The 16800-nt window shown below is 38.4% G+C and overlaps 1 protein-coding gene across 1 annotated transcript in view; it reads right to left on the minus strand.

Annotated features, from left to right (window-relative positions):
• Positions 1-3082: 3082 nt before the first annotated feature.
• LOC103550660 (uncharacterized) overlaps positions 3083-16800 on the minus strand; it is a 28557-nt gene continuing 14839 nt past the window's right edge. Inside the window, exons 5-9 of the mRNA XM_070600831.1 lie at positions 15246-15303; positions 11016-11124; positions 3907-3986; positions 3617-3722; positions 3083-3331 (exon numbers count right to left, since the gene is read on the minus strand). Of these exons, the coding sequence (XP_070456932.1) occupies positions 3204-3331; positions 3617-3722; positions 3907-3986; positions 11016-11124; positions 15246-15303 (481 nt within the window). The 3' untranslated portion in view covers positions 3083-3203. The remainder of the gene's footprint in view (positions 3332-3616; positions 3723-3906; positions 3987-11015; positions 11125-15245; positions 15304-16800) is intronic.

A 16800-nucleotide genomic window follows, 5' to 3' on the forward strand; every position in this document is an offset into this window, starting at 1 on the left:
CCCCTTCCAGTGTGGTTTTTTTTTTTTTTGAGGAAGATCAGCCCTGAGCCAACTACCCGCCAAACCTCCTCTCTCTGCTAAGGAAGACCAGCCCTGAGCCAACATCCATGCCCATCTTCCTCCACTCTCTACATGGGACACCTACCACAGCATGGCTTTTGCCAAGCGGTGCCATGTCTGCACCCGGGATCCGAACAGGCGAACCCTGGGCCTCCGGGAAGCGGAACGCGTGAACTTAACTGCTGGGTCACCGGGTGGCCTCTCCAGTGTGTTATTTATCCATTTCATGCCCCCTGCCCCACCTCCCGTGGAGAAAGGAAATTGGGACAATGCTAATGCTGGATTTTAGGACTCCCAAAGATGCCCAGAAAGCCCCATCTCTATATTTTAGAGAAACAGTCCAACTGTTCCTCCAGCGTCTACTTTTTTTTTTTTTTAACCAAAATCAGGCCACACTCTCCTCCTCCCAGGAGCCAGGGCTGATATGAAAGTATGGAAAAGCACAGGACTTGAGGGGCTGACATCTGTAAGAACAAGAAGCGGTAGAGGACAGCACACAAGTGGACCAGCCCAGGGAGCTGTGGTGTTTGTCTGTCCAGCACACTCTCCCTTCCTCCTTCTTCGGGTAACAAAAACTTCCCCACAGCTGCTCCCTCTTAATTTGTGTCTCTGCCCACGTCTGAGGAGCTTCGCCTGCCTAATTCAGACTTCCCCCCGGAGACTGGAGGCAGAGCCCCAGCTCCAAGTGCAGCCATTGCAGCCTTTGGAAAGGCTGTTCTGTGTGGCAGATACCTGTGCAGCCTCCGGAGCGGAGGCCTGGATTCAAATCCCAATTTACCACTTACATGACCCGGGGCAAGTGATTTAATCTTTCTGTGCCTCAGTTTCCTTATCTGTAAAAGGGAGGTAGTAAAAATCTACTTTATAAGGACTGCTGTGTGGATTAAGTGGGTTAACCCATACAAAGCATTTAGAATGTGCCAGAATGTATTAGACATTGTCTAAGTATTAAGCCTTACTATTACTATTTTGCCTCCAGTTCCCTCATTCCTGTGTTTATTTCTCAGTTCCCTCAAAGATCCTCAACACTTTAATTCACACTGTAGCTCTCTTTCAGATAGCCAAAACCAATGTATTTCTTAGTTGCTTCATAATTTTTTAAAAAATGTATAAAATTTCTGAACACCATTATGGTCACATTTGATAACCTACAATGTAGTTAACTCACAATGAAATTGATCAATAGGGAATGATGTTAGCAGGACCAGAAAATTGCACTGGTTCATCATCTTCTTCCGGGCAAGGGGCACTGTTACAGCAGCGATAGAATTATAACCTTCAGCAGAAAAGGAGAAAGAAAACAGCCTGAGTACCACACTAGCACTAGGAACCTATAAACTGTATTTTTAAAGAAATAAACATCGCCAGCCTCTGGGGCACCCTCCCCGGGAAGGAAAGCCTAGCCTTTTGTGGCTCTCATGGCGCGCCAGGTAGCTGGGCCCTGGGGGCCACCTTCTTCATGGCAGCCCCCAGCCTCTCCTACCTGCACTGTTGCAGCCCTGCCAGCTCTGTTCTAATGGAAATGTTGCCAGCACTGCCGTTCTGTTCACTGAGGCATCTTCTAGACTCTCTGAGAGCTGCCTAACTGGGCTCCTGAGTTACTGTTCCAGGAACCAATTTTTGTTTTTATACTGCTCTGGTTACAAAGTTGCATAGTTTCAAGTAGCCTGTTCCAACCTTGTTTCTTTATAAATTCAATTACTTTAGCCGGGGTTTTGCAGAGCACAAAGGCTTGTAAGAGAACACATCGCACATTAGAGCAGAAACACCTGTATCATTATCATTACCTTGAAGACACATTTCAACACTAACTTTCTATGTGTCTACATTATCTTTGTAAATGGATTTCAAGTTCTCACTTTAAGTCTTGAAATTACCAAAAAGAAAACATAGATGTTCATTTGACTGCAGATGGGATGGAGTTCTAATACTCCTTCATCCTGGGTCGCATCGATTCAGAGTTGATCAGTTTCTCAGTTCAATTGGAGACGCCATCTAGACTTCAGTCTCTGAGCCACATATTGGTAATATTTTTATGAAACTACTTTATTTTGTTTTATTTTTATGCCCCATTTGTTCACTTTCACAGTCTCTCTCTCTCTTCTCCCCTCCCTCTCTTCCTTCCATTCTTGTCATTCTTAAAGAGGAGGGCAAATTTTATTAAAACCTGTTTCTTAGTGACTGTTTTGTTTTCAGTGGTGTCAGTACGACCCATCATGCTAAGATAGGAGAATATTTTATATTCCTTGAAAAAGAAATGAAGAAAGAAGATGCACCATATTAATAATATGAACTTAGAGAGATCTATCTGTCAATATTCCACATAGAAGGCCTCCATTGTCTTGTCATGTGATATGTGATTCATTTGTTCTAAATCATGATGACATCAAACTGGAAAACTTAGCTGATGTGCATACAGAATAACCCCCCATGCTATGAAATACATGCAGATCAAATCCTTGTTAGAGAAGTTATTGAACATATTTACTTTCTTTACAAACATTATTTAAAAGTCATAAAAATTTCCAACAAATTAGCAGCCAATGTTGTTTTGATGCTTTCTGTGTGTCAAGTATTCTTCTAAGCATTTCAGTGGTATTGACTCAGTCACCCCCAGAAGGTAAGTACTCTTATTACGTTCATTTTTCAGGAAAGGAAACTGAGGCCAGAAGGGCTAATTGCCTAAGGTTGTACAGCTAGTGCGAGGGGAAGTCAACGTTGAAAGCCAGGCGGTCTGACTTGAGAACCTAAAAGACAGACCTCCCTGCCCTCTCCACCACCACGCTGCCCAGGGAGGAAAGAAATACCACTCCCATTAGATCGTTGAAGAAACTGAGGCTTAGGAAGATCTTATCCAAAGTCACAGACGTTCAGTGGTAGAACAGGGATCTGAACTAGAACATAAGCACTTGGCCACATCAGGTCTTCCTGAATTTTTGTGCTTCTCTGTCATCTCAGGCTGTGTTCAATGCTTTCATCTCTTGAATATTTTTAAGGCTTTAGGTGGAAAAAACCTCAGCGATTTTCATTTATTACTTTTTAATTTGCATATTTATCACTCATTTCTAAAGTGTAGGTAGAAATAAGAGTATCTGGTTTAAACAGGAAGTCTTTAGTAAAAAGACATCAATTTAAAAGACTTCTCAAAAAAAGTTCTCAAATGGGCAAATACTTTTTTTTTTCCACTTAAAAACTCTTCTGAATGAACTTGGCAGAAGACTGGCCACTCCTGCTAGCTTTAAGATTCCTCCCAATTTCTCTTCAAAATTCCCTGGAAGATAAACAAAAAGATTAGAAGTGGAAACTAAAGCTGAGAAGACCATATGTGGAGAACAGCCTAATTCTCCACCACCCGTGCCATTCAAAGGGTTCTAGGTTAAAAGTCACACACTCCACAGCCTGAAGCAGAACAGGACAGATGCTCCTGAAGGAGACTGGACAAGCTGCTGACTCACCCGTCTGTTACTGTGACACACTGGGTTGGCACTAACAAGAAAAACAGACATACTCCCCAACTTTTGAACCAATAAAAGCCACACTTCTGCCTTTCACATACCAAGGTCTCCTTTTTGTTTCTGGTTTTCATCTACGGCCAGAGTGGTGGTAGAAGGCGGAGTGGAGAGGAGATGGGATATATTGCAGAAACAATCTAGCAGCTCCCGCTGGAAGAAGCAATTTTCAGATAAAGGGGCACGCTGTTCCCAGAAGACGAAGGGATAAGGTTAGGCTGGTAAACCTAACTGAAGTTCAGGAGATCTGCCCTGGGTGAACACTAGACTTCATAAATTGAACTGGGTTCTACACATCAATCATATTCTCCAATCCGGTGAGGTGAGGAGTGCAGACCTCCATTACCAGGCCAGTGGGTCCATCCTCCAGGTGCTCTGAACTGAACTCTTCTCCAGGGTTGACAGGAGCTGCCTCACCTGGAAATGCAGGAAAGATTACACTCTCCCCCTAGAGATGATGCTCCTCCAAAGACTGGCACTGTGCAAAAGGCCAGGCCCTTCGTTCAAGGTGGGACAATGTTATGGGGCTCTTCACACTCCAGAGTTCCCCCTGGGCTTGGGCTGAAACTAGATCTCATCTGAACCCTCATTTTCACCTCGTTTCTTCCTCAGCCCCATCCTGGACCCCTCACTCGCTCCTAGGTTTTACCTGCAAGCACTCTCACGAAATCACTGCACAATGATCCCCATCGCAGGCTCTGCGTCTAAGGGACACAAAACCTCAGACAATCTACTGAACTAATTAACAGCAGTTCCAGGTACACTGACTATCTTGTAAATAAAGGTGACACAAAAACTCTTATGCATGTAGTTTTTTTCTTATTTTGTAGATTCCAATTTCATTTTCAAAAAATACAGATCCAGGATATTTTGTGGTTCTTGAAATGCATTGCCAAATTATTTTTTATAGGGTTTGTCTCAATTGTACTACCTCCAGCAACATTTCAAAGTAGAAGTAACAGCAAGGCAGCCAGCACTAGAAACCAGCACTATTCCAAACTATTAAGGTTATCTTATTGCTGCTCTGATTTGTATATCTTGGATCGCTAATGAGGTTGAACACTTCCCCATATTTGTTTACTAATTGTAGATCTCTCTTAGTTCAATTTCAAATCTACGAAGAAAATTCCATGCCAGGTTTCCAAAAGTTTCAACACCGTGAGATTAATCTCATTGTGTGCGAGGGCTTTTCAGTTCCATGTAAGACAATTCCAAGTTTAAAAACTGGGCAAAGTCATCAGGACCGTTTTCCTGTGGAGAAAGGTTAAAGTAAAGCAGATGTGAAACTGGCCTCAAATCTCTTTTCTCAGACCGTGTTGTCAGGGAATGTTAACTCTTGAACCTACACACAAAAGAACGCTGAAGAAATAATTTAATAGTCATTAAAATTACTTTTCATGTCATTTTATTAATAAAAACAAATGTGCTAAATAACCTCAGCATAACTGTAGTAAATGATCTCATTGGCCTTACTCCCTCAGCTTCCATGGCAAACTCTCCTCATTCTGCCTCACTAGAACTTCCCTTTCTTTCTATTTTTCTTCCCTTTCTCCCTTTTTATCTGCTCTAAATGTAAGTGTTCCCCAAAACTTCTGTCCTTGGGCCTTTTATTGTTTCCCTTTCATCTTCTCCCTTAGTGATTTATTTATAATGTGAAATTAAACTATCTAGAGTGATTTTTTCCAGATCTTTCCATTTCACTCAGGAGTGTGAAATTTCCCAGGGTTCCCCACAAATTCAGCAGTGCTCTCACACTGATAGAGAATGACAGCAACGAGGACACACTCTCATAAGAAAGTGCACTCATGAGGAAATGCCACAGAGATAAATTGGATGTTCCTACGTAATTCCCATACCACCACCTGACCACGGACCTGGTGTGTCAAGACAGCCTGTCCTCCACAGTTTACATGCTTCCTGTTACCGGCACAAAACAGAAGTCGTTAGACAAAGTCAGCTCAAGGATGTGTGTTTCTAGCCTATGTTAAGACCAAGTTACTTACCAGTGTCCAAAAAATGGGAGATTTCATATGCAATTTCTAGCTTCTCTTAAAAAAATGATAACATTAGGTTCCAAATTCCCACATGAAAAGAATCTATCAAAGCCTGATAATGGCTCCCCTCTTTAAATGAGGCATGTACCCTCCAGTTTACCACAGTCCCCACTGCTCCATATTGCCTGAAACCTCCTCATTCTTCTTTGTCTCTTTGCTTAATTCCTTCACTCTCGTTTTCCCTCATTCCTTCTCTCCTTTTTTCCTTCCTTTCTCCTTCCTATACACACTCTTTCCTCATCTGAGATTCTCTCCCCTCAAGCTTCCTTCACCTTACCCCTCTATATGGCATAGCCTATTTAGTTTTAGAATCCTGTTTGGCGAGACCTCTTCTGTAAATGTTTTCCTGACTGCCCACTATCACTACCACCTAGTTAATCATTGATGCTTCTCTAGTTATTCTCTCTGACATGAATACCTGCATATATTTATCTACAAGTATTGGACAACCAACATATATTGAGAGACTAGCATGCAGCAGACACTCTGAGAAGTGCTGCACACATAAAATCAAAGAAAATATGTTCCTGGGCATCATGGAGTACACAGTTTGTGGAAAATGCAGGGACAGAAGGTGGGGTAGGGCGCTGTGGAGGATGGAAGAAAGGCCATTCCCTTCGAACCAGGCTCTTTAGAGCAAGTGACTTACTTGATTTGAGATTTGAAAGACAAAGAGGAATTAGCTTAGCAGATAAATTGAGGAAAAGTGAATTTTAGGGGATGAAAGCATAATCTGAGAAGGCATATGAGCATAAAATACCCAGTGAAGACAGGGACTAGCAATTAGCTCTGTGTTGCCACAGAGAAAGGTATATTCCCTGAAGTAGCAAAAAACGAGGCAGGAACCATTTTAACCTACTCTCTTTATTCAAAACCATGGTTTCCTTTGCTTCCACTATAAATTCTAGAATTAATTGAATATCACAATTAAAATACATAAAGCAATTGCATTTTAGAAGCAAGATTTAATTTTTTGCGTGCATATTGAGCCTGCTCTTAAGCTTTCTTTGGCATCAAGAGTTTGGAAGGGAGTTTGGAAGCAAGAACACAAAACAGGCCATTTTTAACATCGAGCCTATCATGCTGCTTTGTTTTCATAGCCAGAAATACAAAAATTAAAGAAAAAAGTTTCACAAACATAGTCAATGAAAGTCGGATGAGGGCTGCAAGGCCTGCTCACTTATTTTGGGTAAAATAAAAATCTGTTTTACCCAAAATTGTTCCAAATTATTTTCTGGAAGTTACAATGAAATCAAATTTGATTTCTCAAATCTCCTCTTGGGGACCATTTGGCAATTACGAAACGTTAGCAGTAAAAATTTCCTCCCAAACTTCCAAATGGAATTTTCTGCCACAATATCAGGAAAATATTACCTGAATTTATCTTGCAGGAAGACTAGCTGATATTTTATATTTTTTCCCTGAAATCAGCTTCAAAAATTAAGTGAGAAGGAGAAGGGACCATTTTTTAACATCAATTTGCTATCCCTGTAGCTGGATTTTGGTTATAATTGCCTGAAGTATACTTAACATGCATTGATATTCCTGTTTATCTCTTAAAATTCCAAGTTCCATATACAAAATTCCAAACCAAGCTGCCAAATACGCCAAGCACCAATGAAAGTTGTTAGTTTCAAACCTTTGAAGTAATTGGTAACTTCCTTGATGTTCTAAAAGTAAGGCTCCTGCAGTCTTCAGCTAAGTATCTTTCCTTTTGATAACTAATAAACTTGAGGATAGGACACAACAACTTCATCAGGCACATTCAAGTATTCACTCAGTAAGGCACATAGTCTAGCACTTTTTATGGGGTTGACTCCTTTGGTAATAGTAGGAATAATTCCCACGGATTCCTGGGCAGGCTCTGAATAACTCTGATTTTCCTGCCCTGCCGAACTCCTCACTATGAATTCCATGCTGCTGGAGCATCATCAGTGCAGATTTCTACCAATTCTTTTTAATCTCATTTGTTCAGAAGAATTTTAACAGGGCTTCAGAGACACAATTAGGTTTGGTTGTAGGCCCAAAGGCTTGAGAAACAGCTTCCTTGCCTCCACACCACCTTTAACCACAAACCACGCAGAAACACAAGGTTTAGCACATGGTTCTTGGGGGCACTCATAAGATGCATCAAACTAATGGTAAGAAAAAGCAAGGATTTGATCTTTTGCAAAACTCAAAGTGTGGTGTCACCAGGTGAGACATTCTAATGTCTGACTACAGCACGCGAGAAAGAAAGATTCCAGAACAGCTTCAAAATATCCTCTCTGATAAACTGCTAGCAGTACTCACAATGCATAGTTCCCTGAGAATTTCTCCAGTGTTGTGAAGTTGGGGCCTCCAGTGATTAAAAGGATTACTTTATGCAAAATCTTCACAGCCATTATGGTTTCTTCTTAATACATTCCGATACTATCTAATATTATAGGTTGCAGAGAATTGCACTCTAATAATAAGATCTACCTATACAAAAATAAAGTTTATGTGGGGCTGGCCTGGTGGTGTAGTGGTTGGGTTTGCACACTCCAGTTCAGTGGCCAGGGGTTCACGGTTTGGATCCCAGGCACAGACCTATAGACTGCTCATCAAGCCATGATGTGGTGGTGTCCCACATAATAGAGGCAGATTGGCACAGGTGTTAGTTCAGGGAAAATTTTCCTCAAGCAAAAACAGGAAGATTGGCAACAGATGTCCACTTGGGGCCAATCTTCCTCAAAAAAAAGAAAGAAAGAAAGAAAGAAAGAAAGAAAGAAAGAAAGAAAGAAAGAAAAAAGATTTGTGTAAATCTGATTTAAATGTTATTAAAGCTGAAATAGAGTTCCTTTGATTATTGTTTTTAAGTTGAATCCTTGTTGTTTGGAATAAACTTGGATCTAACCTTGATGTATAAGTGAGCCTCATCACATTTGTATTTAGCTGCCATCCTCAGTTGTCTTATAGGAAAAAATTGTTTTGTTTTGTTTTTTAATTTTTTTTTTAAAGATTGGCACCTGACTAACAACTGTTGCCAATCTTCTTTTTGTTTTCTTTCTGCTTTTTTCTCCCCAAATCCCCCTAGTAATAGTTGTATATTTTAGTTGTGGGTCCTTCTAGTTGTTGCGTGTGGGATGCCGCCTCAGTGTGGCCTGATGAGTGGTGCCACGTCCCTGCCCAGGATCCGAACCAGTGAAACTCTGGGTCCCGGAAGCGGAGCGTGCGAGCTTAACCACTGGGCCACGGGGCCGGCTCCTCCAAAAATTGTCTTTAATGAGAAGTATTTTTCAAGAGTGCCAAGCTGGTTTTGAAGAGTAGAGTGATGCTGATGGCAGAGGTGACTGCCTAGTTTCCCCTCATATGAGGCCAATAAGCCAAATATTTGTTTTATGATTCTCTGTTCTTATTTGCTGTTGGATTAAACTCTGTTGTCAAACAATACAGAGATATAAAAAGAAAAAGGAATTATTCCCCTTGTCGCTTACAAACTCATCCCACTGAGGTAGATCAAGTTATCTATCTACCCTATTCTTTCTGCTCCTACAAAGACATAGATTCATATTTATATTAACACACGAATATGTAGTGTTTTATTTTATAAAAATAGAATTATATTGCACATTTTCCTGCAACTTGCTTTATCATTTAGTTTCTATGGTTAATCCCTTGGTCCATATAATTCATTTTCATTTTAAAGAACACCAAAAACTAAGATTTTGATTCAATTTACATTAAAATGGAGAAGGAATTGTTTCATCATACTATATTTCCATCTAGCAACATGACATACATTCATTTGTTGAGGTTTTATGTCTTTCAAGAAAAAAGGGTTTTTGGGGCCCACCCGTGGCCGAGTAGTTAAGTTCGCATGCTCCGTTTGGGCGGCCCAGGGTTTCGCCGGTTCGGATCCTGGGCGCGGACATGACATCACTCATTAGGCCATGCTGAGGCGGTGTCCCACATGCCACAACTGGAAGGACCCACAACTAAAATATGCAACTATGTTCTGGGGAGATTTGGTGAGAAAAAGCAGGAAAAAACCCCCCAAAAACCCAGAAGATTGGCAACAGTTGATAGCTCAGGCGCCAATCTTTAAAAAAAAGAAAAAAGGGTTTTCACAAAGATATTGTGATTTTTTGTTAAATTTATTCTCTTTATAGGTGTTATTTTTCCTGTTTTGAAAAAGAGTTTATTTTCCTGTTACATATAACCGGTTATTGCTGGGATGGTAGGTTGTATTATTGATCATTATCTACTCCCTCTATGGTAAGTGGATTATACATCTATGTTAGATATAATTTGCAATATCTTCTTGGAACGAAGCATACTTCCTATCCCCATTTGAGGTGGCCATGTCACTTGTGTTGGCCAATGAATGTGAATGGGTATGACATAAACACATCCAGACAGAAGCTTTAAATTTAATTGTGTGATGTACTTGGCCTCTCAAGCTTCTGTTCTCCGGCATTAAAGCGTCCAAGTAGAGGCTGCACCTTTGGACTAGATCCTGGAACAAGAATGCTTGCAAAGCAGACCTGTGGCCAACCTATAGCTTGGAGCAAAGCGGCAGCCAACTGTCAAGAATTGTGAAGAGTCTCATATTTTACCTTACTTTCAAGCTAAGATGTTAACTTGCCAGTTTCATCGATGCTGACAGAAAACACTTAACTCCTGGGTCAGAGACAAAAGACAGTAGCCAGAGTGTCAGCATGTTTGTGTGGGTTCCCTGAGTCTCCATTCCCACATTCCCACACATGTGAAGGGGTCCATGTAGATGCCTGAAAACATAGTAGGTTGCATTCTAGGAGAGGAACACTGACCTTGAAATCCCATCATTTCATAGCAAACAGTGAGCAAGCCTGCTCTTTGCCCCAAAGGTAGAAATTACCTCCTCTGTCAAGGTTGCTTACTGCAGACACATCCCTGAGAAATGGCTGGGTAAAAAATGATCAGGGTCTTAAAGGCTTAGCACACCCAGCAAGACATGTAGGAACATGAGAGACTCATGGAAGAGCGTCTCCCAACACCAACCCTCAGCCCTCATGGAATGTCAGTGAGAAATAAATGTTTGCTATTTTATGCCACTGCAATATTAGGGTTGTTTTTTACATAAAGGTAACTGATACAGCAAATACAGAGAAAGAAAGATCCATTGATATTTGTACATTTGTCTTATATTCTGCCACCTTACCTAATTCTCTTATTTTAAAAAATAATACAGTTTCTTGGGTTTTCTAGGTATAATACCATCATCTGCAAATAAAGTGAATTGTCTCCTTTTCCCCCCAGTATTTATATTGATTATTTTGTTTTCTTACCTTCAGCATTAGCCAGAGCCTCCAAAACAATGTTGAATAGTAATGATTATGATAGTAAATATGCCATTTATTAAACTATTACCCTTTAGTTCCAAACCTACCCTTTGATGCTTTGCTTATGATGCTGGGGCTGAACCATGTTTTTGCTTTGCAAGTTGGCTCCCTGTTAAACTCTGTGGATAGAGAGTTCACGGGCAGAGAGGGCCCAGGCTGGAAAAGAAAGAAGGGACTTAGTTAATACATCTGTAGTGCTTACTACATATGTTCTAAGAACTTTATTGTATATAATAACTCACTTAAACCTACCTGGTTGTGGCTTATAACTACATGGTCAAGTTTGAATTGCCAAATGTTTATTCAGAACTTATATTCATAACTGAAACTGAGCAATACTTAGAGTTTTATATCTTGTATCATTATTATTATGTTTCCTACTATCTTATTGCCTCTATTGAACTGAAAGATCCTTGAAAACCAATGCCTTACTAATATTTTTCTCCTATATAGTCAATATCACAATATCTGGCAAGAATATGTGATTGATGTATGTTAAATGAATAAACACACAACAGATCTAAAGTAAGTCTACTTTTTGAAAAATTAACATTTATTCTGTAATACAAATTCTAATTTCACACATTTAAAAATATTTGTAAGAAGTTAAAATACATAACAATAGGTAAATTTAATATTAATTCAACTAGATTTTTCTAGGCATAAGTGTTCATTTCAGAACTCTGGCAATTTTTAAATTGTTGCTGATCCTGTCTCATTAAACATCTCTTTGTAGAGTTTTAAAATTCTCCAACATTTAGTTAATAGCAATAATTACTTTTGCATACTTTTGACTTACTTTATGTTTTGTGATGTAGATTATATCAAAATTATTTCTTTTTCCAGAAGATTAAAGACAAATTACTAGAAGATATGCATCAAGGATTCCTAATGTATGAAACCATTTTCAACAAAATGCTTTTTATTTAAGTCAAAATTGGATTTCCATGGTTTGGGGTTTCAGGACTTCTAAGGCTTTGCTCCCACAGATTCAAAACTTGAACTAGACATCAAAGGTTATAATGTTGCCCCTTCAAGGCACCAGCTAAAGGATTTGGCAACTATTTTCTATGATTTAGCTTTGCTTGAATCCTTCCCTTCAAAGCAGCTGTTACTATGTCTTTGCGATTAAGTATAAGGACATGTTATCATTTATTTGCGTGTTTTTTAAATTGCATTTTAAGGATCTTCCATATCCACAACAAAATACTGGCAGATAAATAAAGTAAAAATGTATCCTCTACCACCAACGATCTTGCTATATAAGGTAGAGACCATAGGCAGACCCAAATTTTATAGAGAAATAATAGTGTAGGACAAATTTCTTTCAATTCCATTAGCAATAGGAAGAAAAAACCATCAAAATGAGGGCAACACAACTGAAGTGACACCCTGCGGTTTTCCCTATTGTTTTTGTTGTTGTTTTAATTCTAGGTTCCATTTTATGTGGTCAGGAGGTAACGACTGGACATTTATGATCATTATCACAAAGAATCTTTTTCTCACGTCCTCATGGCATGTTTGGAAGCAGTAATACAAACCATGGTAATAAGAATTATTTTAATATTATTAATTTTTTTTCCTTCCCTACTACCCTAAAGTTTATAACTTTAACTTTCATTATAAGGAATAATTGACGTATATCTTTTTTTACTAAAACACAGTAGTTTTATAAGGCTTGGGCTGGATTTATTTGAGAAAAGACTGTATTTTATTATGTGCCCTGAAAGTGACCTAAAATGCATTTTATCAGTTCAATTCAGTTTACTTACCTTAGCCTATGTGGTTTCTGTGTGTGTGTGTGTATCATACTCCTGATGATGGCAAAAACCTATACAAAGTGTTGAAAATCACAAATACATGGAGCTGTTTTGATGACAGTCATCTAATTTTAGAAGTGAATTATGACATAGAGCTATCTTTGATTATATTAAGTACAGTCTACATTACTGTCCTATATTTTTGTCTGCGTTTTTACTTTATTTCTGAATATAGATTCTTTGTTTTATAATTTTCTTGAATTATGATTTAAAGGCAAGAAAATAAGAAATAACAGTTTATAGGATGTTAAGTGACCAACACAAGGATCTATTTCAGGAAATTAAAATGGCAACTTGGACAAATTTGTTTTTCTTTTAAATTAGGTTTATTAAAAAATACAGATTTTCTCATTCACGTCAATTATGTGATATTTAAAAATACCAGAACTATCACAGTAGTTTAACATTGTAGTTTAACATTTCACACAATTGACTTAAAGAAGAGGTTTGTTCAAAACTTTTCACCAACTCTCTGGAATGCCAACCACAGGATAAAGTGTAAAACATACTATATTTTTAATCTGGTATTAGCAGCTGTTTACGGTATGGCTTAAGGACTGTTCAGTTTTCTTATAATTTTGTATTGTTTTTTGGTGGTTTTAGTTTGATTTTTGTTGTCTCACTATTTTTAAAATGGTGTTATTTTCACAGGAAAAAAAAGAAAGCATAGACCAAAGGAAGAAAATTATGTTGAGCAAATTTCCATGGAAAATTACTTAGGTTTTAAAATTGAAGTTGACATTTTTGAATTGTGAAGTTTTGGGTCTTGTTTTATTTAAATCAAAATCTCTAAGATTTTATGAGAATGGTTGAAATCAGGAGACAGTTCTGAGTGAAAAAAAAAATGGGGGGAAAAGGTGAAAATAATGGAGAAACTTCAGCAAATGCCTCAACTCCAGAGCAATATCTTTTCTGTTTTGAAAATAAGTCTTTGCAGGTGTGTTTCCTATCTTGCTTTCTTGCTCAAGGAAGAATCATTTTCTGAATTTACCAGCAATTGATGTGTGCTGAGGGCTCATTTATTTCTCACAAAATGTCGCTAACTCACTCCTGTCCTCTTAAATTTGAAACAGCTGCTCCCCACTGGCAGGCTCTAAATCTCAACAGAGACAGAATTCCAGACTCTCTGTATGCCTGTATTACACTATTGTTAATAATAATCTCTGTCCATCAAGGTGACAAGGGGACAATGTGAGTCTACACACATATTTTCTCTGTCCATACATAAAAAGCTAAAGCTTGCATTTTGTTAGTAAAAACCCATGATTTAATTAAAAAAAACTCTCTGATTGTTGGTGCCATTTGAAGCACTATAATTTAGTTTTGCTTGAAGCACCATAATTTTCAACGTTGTTTCCTTTCTATGCAGTTATATTTTTAAATATTATCTATGAATTAGAGTAGCTTATTCACTGAGAGAAAGCAGCAGAGAGGTCCAAACTAAATGTTAAAAGGCAAAGCAAATCTGTAAAAATAAACATATTCTTTAATTTTAAATTGGTTATAATTTAATTTTCAGATTACATTTTCATAATTTAGAATTTGCAACCTCTTCAACATTTATTTGTAAAGAAGACAACAATTCCAACTTTTTCAATGAAGGCCTCACTGTTGAAAATAAGAATTTTAACACAATCCTTAAATACCTGACTTTTTAGTCAAAGGTACGTATTTTTATTTTACCTTGTTTTTACATTGTTACCTCACCAAAAAGAAATCAATTTGTTCTTCTTAGATTTTCTTGCAGAACAACTGTTCAATTTCTATAAAGACAGATTCATCTGTTTTGAAAAAAGCTAAAGATTATTTTCATGCATAAGATAAATCACTGAAAGAGACAGTAAAGAATTCAAAAGGTACTTCATGTTCTACCAGAACAAAATCCAAATCATTCTTCTCCACAGTGAATTCATGGTTTCCTGCAAGATAAGATCTCATCCTGTTAAGGACTTCATCCTCGAATAAAGAAGAACATAATTTCTCAAGGGAACTCCAGTATCATAACTGATGACATCAAATATATCAATAAGCACAGCTCTTATTTTAAAATAGTCACCCAAGTCTCTAGAACCTACAGTTGAAAGTACTGATGTTAACCTGTAATAGTCTACAATAAAATAAACACATGAAAGAGAACAAATAATTGTTTAATTATTAAAAAGTTTTCATTCTCATGAATAAAATTAAAATGCCCAGTAATCCTTAATTAATACATTTAGAATCCCTTCCTCAGTGATGAGAATTAACTTTGCAATTTAATTTGACACTTTACAGTGTGAAAAAGAAAGATAAAAAATAAGCCTCTTGGGAATGGCAGGAAAATTTCCAGTCTCTCACCAACCAATTCAATTTAATCAGGTCTCTCTGTCTCGCTCTCCCTTTTTTCCTGAAATCATTGGTGTTTCCACCCCCAGTCCTCTCCAGTCTTCTTTTTTTTTCTTAATAAACAGAACTAACTTTAAAGATCCGAGGTTTGGATTTCCTTTCATCTTGCAGTGTTTGTCTAGATTTGTTGCTGGTCAACATGGTAGTCCAGAATTCAAAAAAGATTAAAAAAAAAATTACAGTCTGTTACAAAAGATACATGATATTGTAGATATAAGATACCGGAAACTAAGGATAGCAAAAATTTCCAAATGTTTAATACTTTTTTACAGTGCCCTGCTTATCTTGGTATTTATTATTCATTCATTCACCAAAGCTGTATTGAAAAGCTATAATTCACTGAAGATAGCGCAGGGCCAGGATCCAGTCTCTGCCAAGAGGAGCTCACAGTTTAGTAGGAAGTCAGACAGGTAAACAAGAAAGTTTCAATATTAGACAGTAAATTCTTATATAAAGGGCTGTATGGTACTGTGGGGAAAAAACAAGAAGTCTTCCCAGGGAGGTGACACCTGATCCAAGGCAGAACAGAAGGTTAACAGAAGGTGGAAAATTTATCCTTGGCAGAGAAAAGACCATATGCAAAGAAATGGATATGGGGAATTTGGGGATATAGATATATGAAGTTGCCTGATGGACAAAGTCAATGGTGACAGAGGTGCCACGGAGAGAGAGAAGGACTGGAGCTAGCCTATGAAAGCCTTCATATGCCAAATTGAGTTAATATTTTAGTCTGCAGGCAATGGATTTTATGCAGAGAAATGACGCAATCAGCTTTAAGACTATCAAAGGTCAGACTCCCTAAGAAATAGTCACTGAAACCCTGTGATTTGTATGCAGCAATTCATACAGGGAATGGTTTTGGGAACAGTACCTGTTAGGGAGTGAAGGGAAGGAGGGGTGGGAAGAGGGGAAGTTAGACCGTGGTGCAGATGCATCGCAGGTGCAGCTGATGCAGCTGATCCCATGGGGAGTTCTGAAGCTGAAATGGCCTTTCAGATTTGTCCCATCTTGAGGCCAGGCAGCCAAGCCTTCTTACCCACACTGAGAAGTCACTGGATGCAAGCTGTACCCCAGGGAGGAGGGGTAACCTTGGGCAAGTTTGATTCCTGTAGGTGAGAGCAATTCCTGGAGAGGGACACAGCTGTGAGCCATCACCAACCAATACATCCAGCAGTTGGAAGCAGTGTCTCCATCCTGAAGAGGGATCTGAGGAATGCATCATATAATCTACTACAGGGGTTTTATTGTTTTAATTATTATTATTATTTTTCAGCTTAAACCTGACCATAGTGAGAAGGATGGTCTTGAGTGAGGAAAGATTGGTTAGAAGGGGATCAGATGGGATTTTGTGAAAAAGGATGATGTCAAAGGTACCATGGTAATTCATGGGGGAAAGACAGTCTTTTCACAAATGCTGCTGGAACAATTGGCTATCCATATGGAAGAAAAAAGAACCTCAACTCTTGCCTCACACTACACAACAATTTAACTCAAAATGGATCATAGTCCTAAATATAAAGGCTAAAACCTTAAAACTTCTACAAGGAATCAAAATAGAAAAATCTTTGTGACCTTGGGTTAGTCCAAGCTGTCTTAGATAGAACACTAGAAAATAAATAATACAAGG

Source organism: Equus przewalskii, chromosome 30 (assembly GCF_037783145.1).
Source record: "Equus przewalskii isolate Varuska chromosome 30, EquPr2, whole genome shotgun sequence".
Lineage (NCBI taxonomy): Eukaryota > Metazoa > Chordata > Mammalia > Perissodactyla > Equidae > Equus > Equus przewalskii.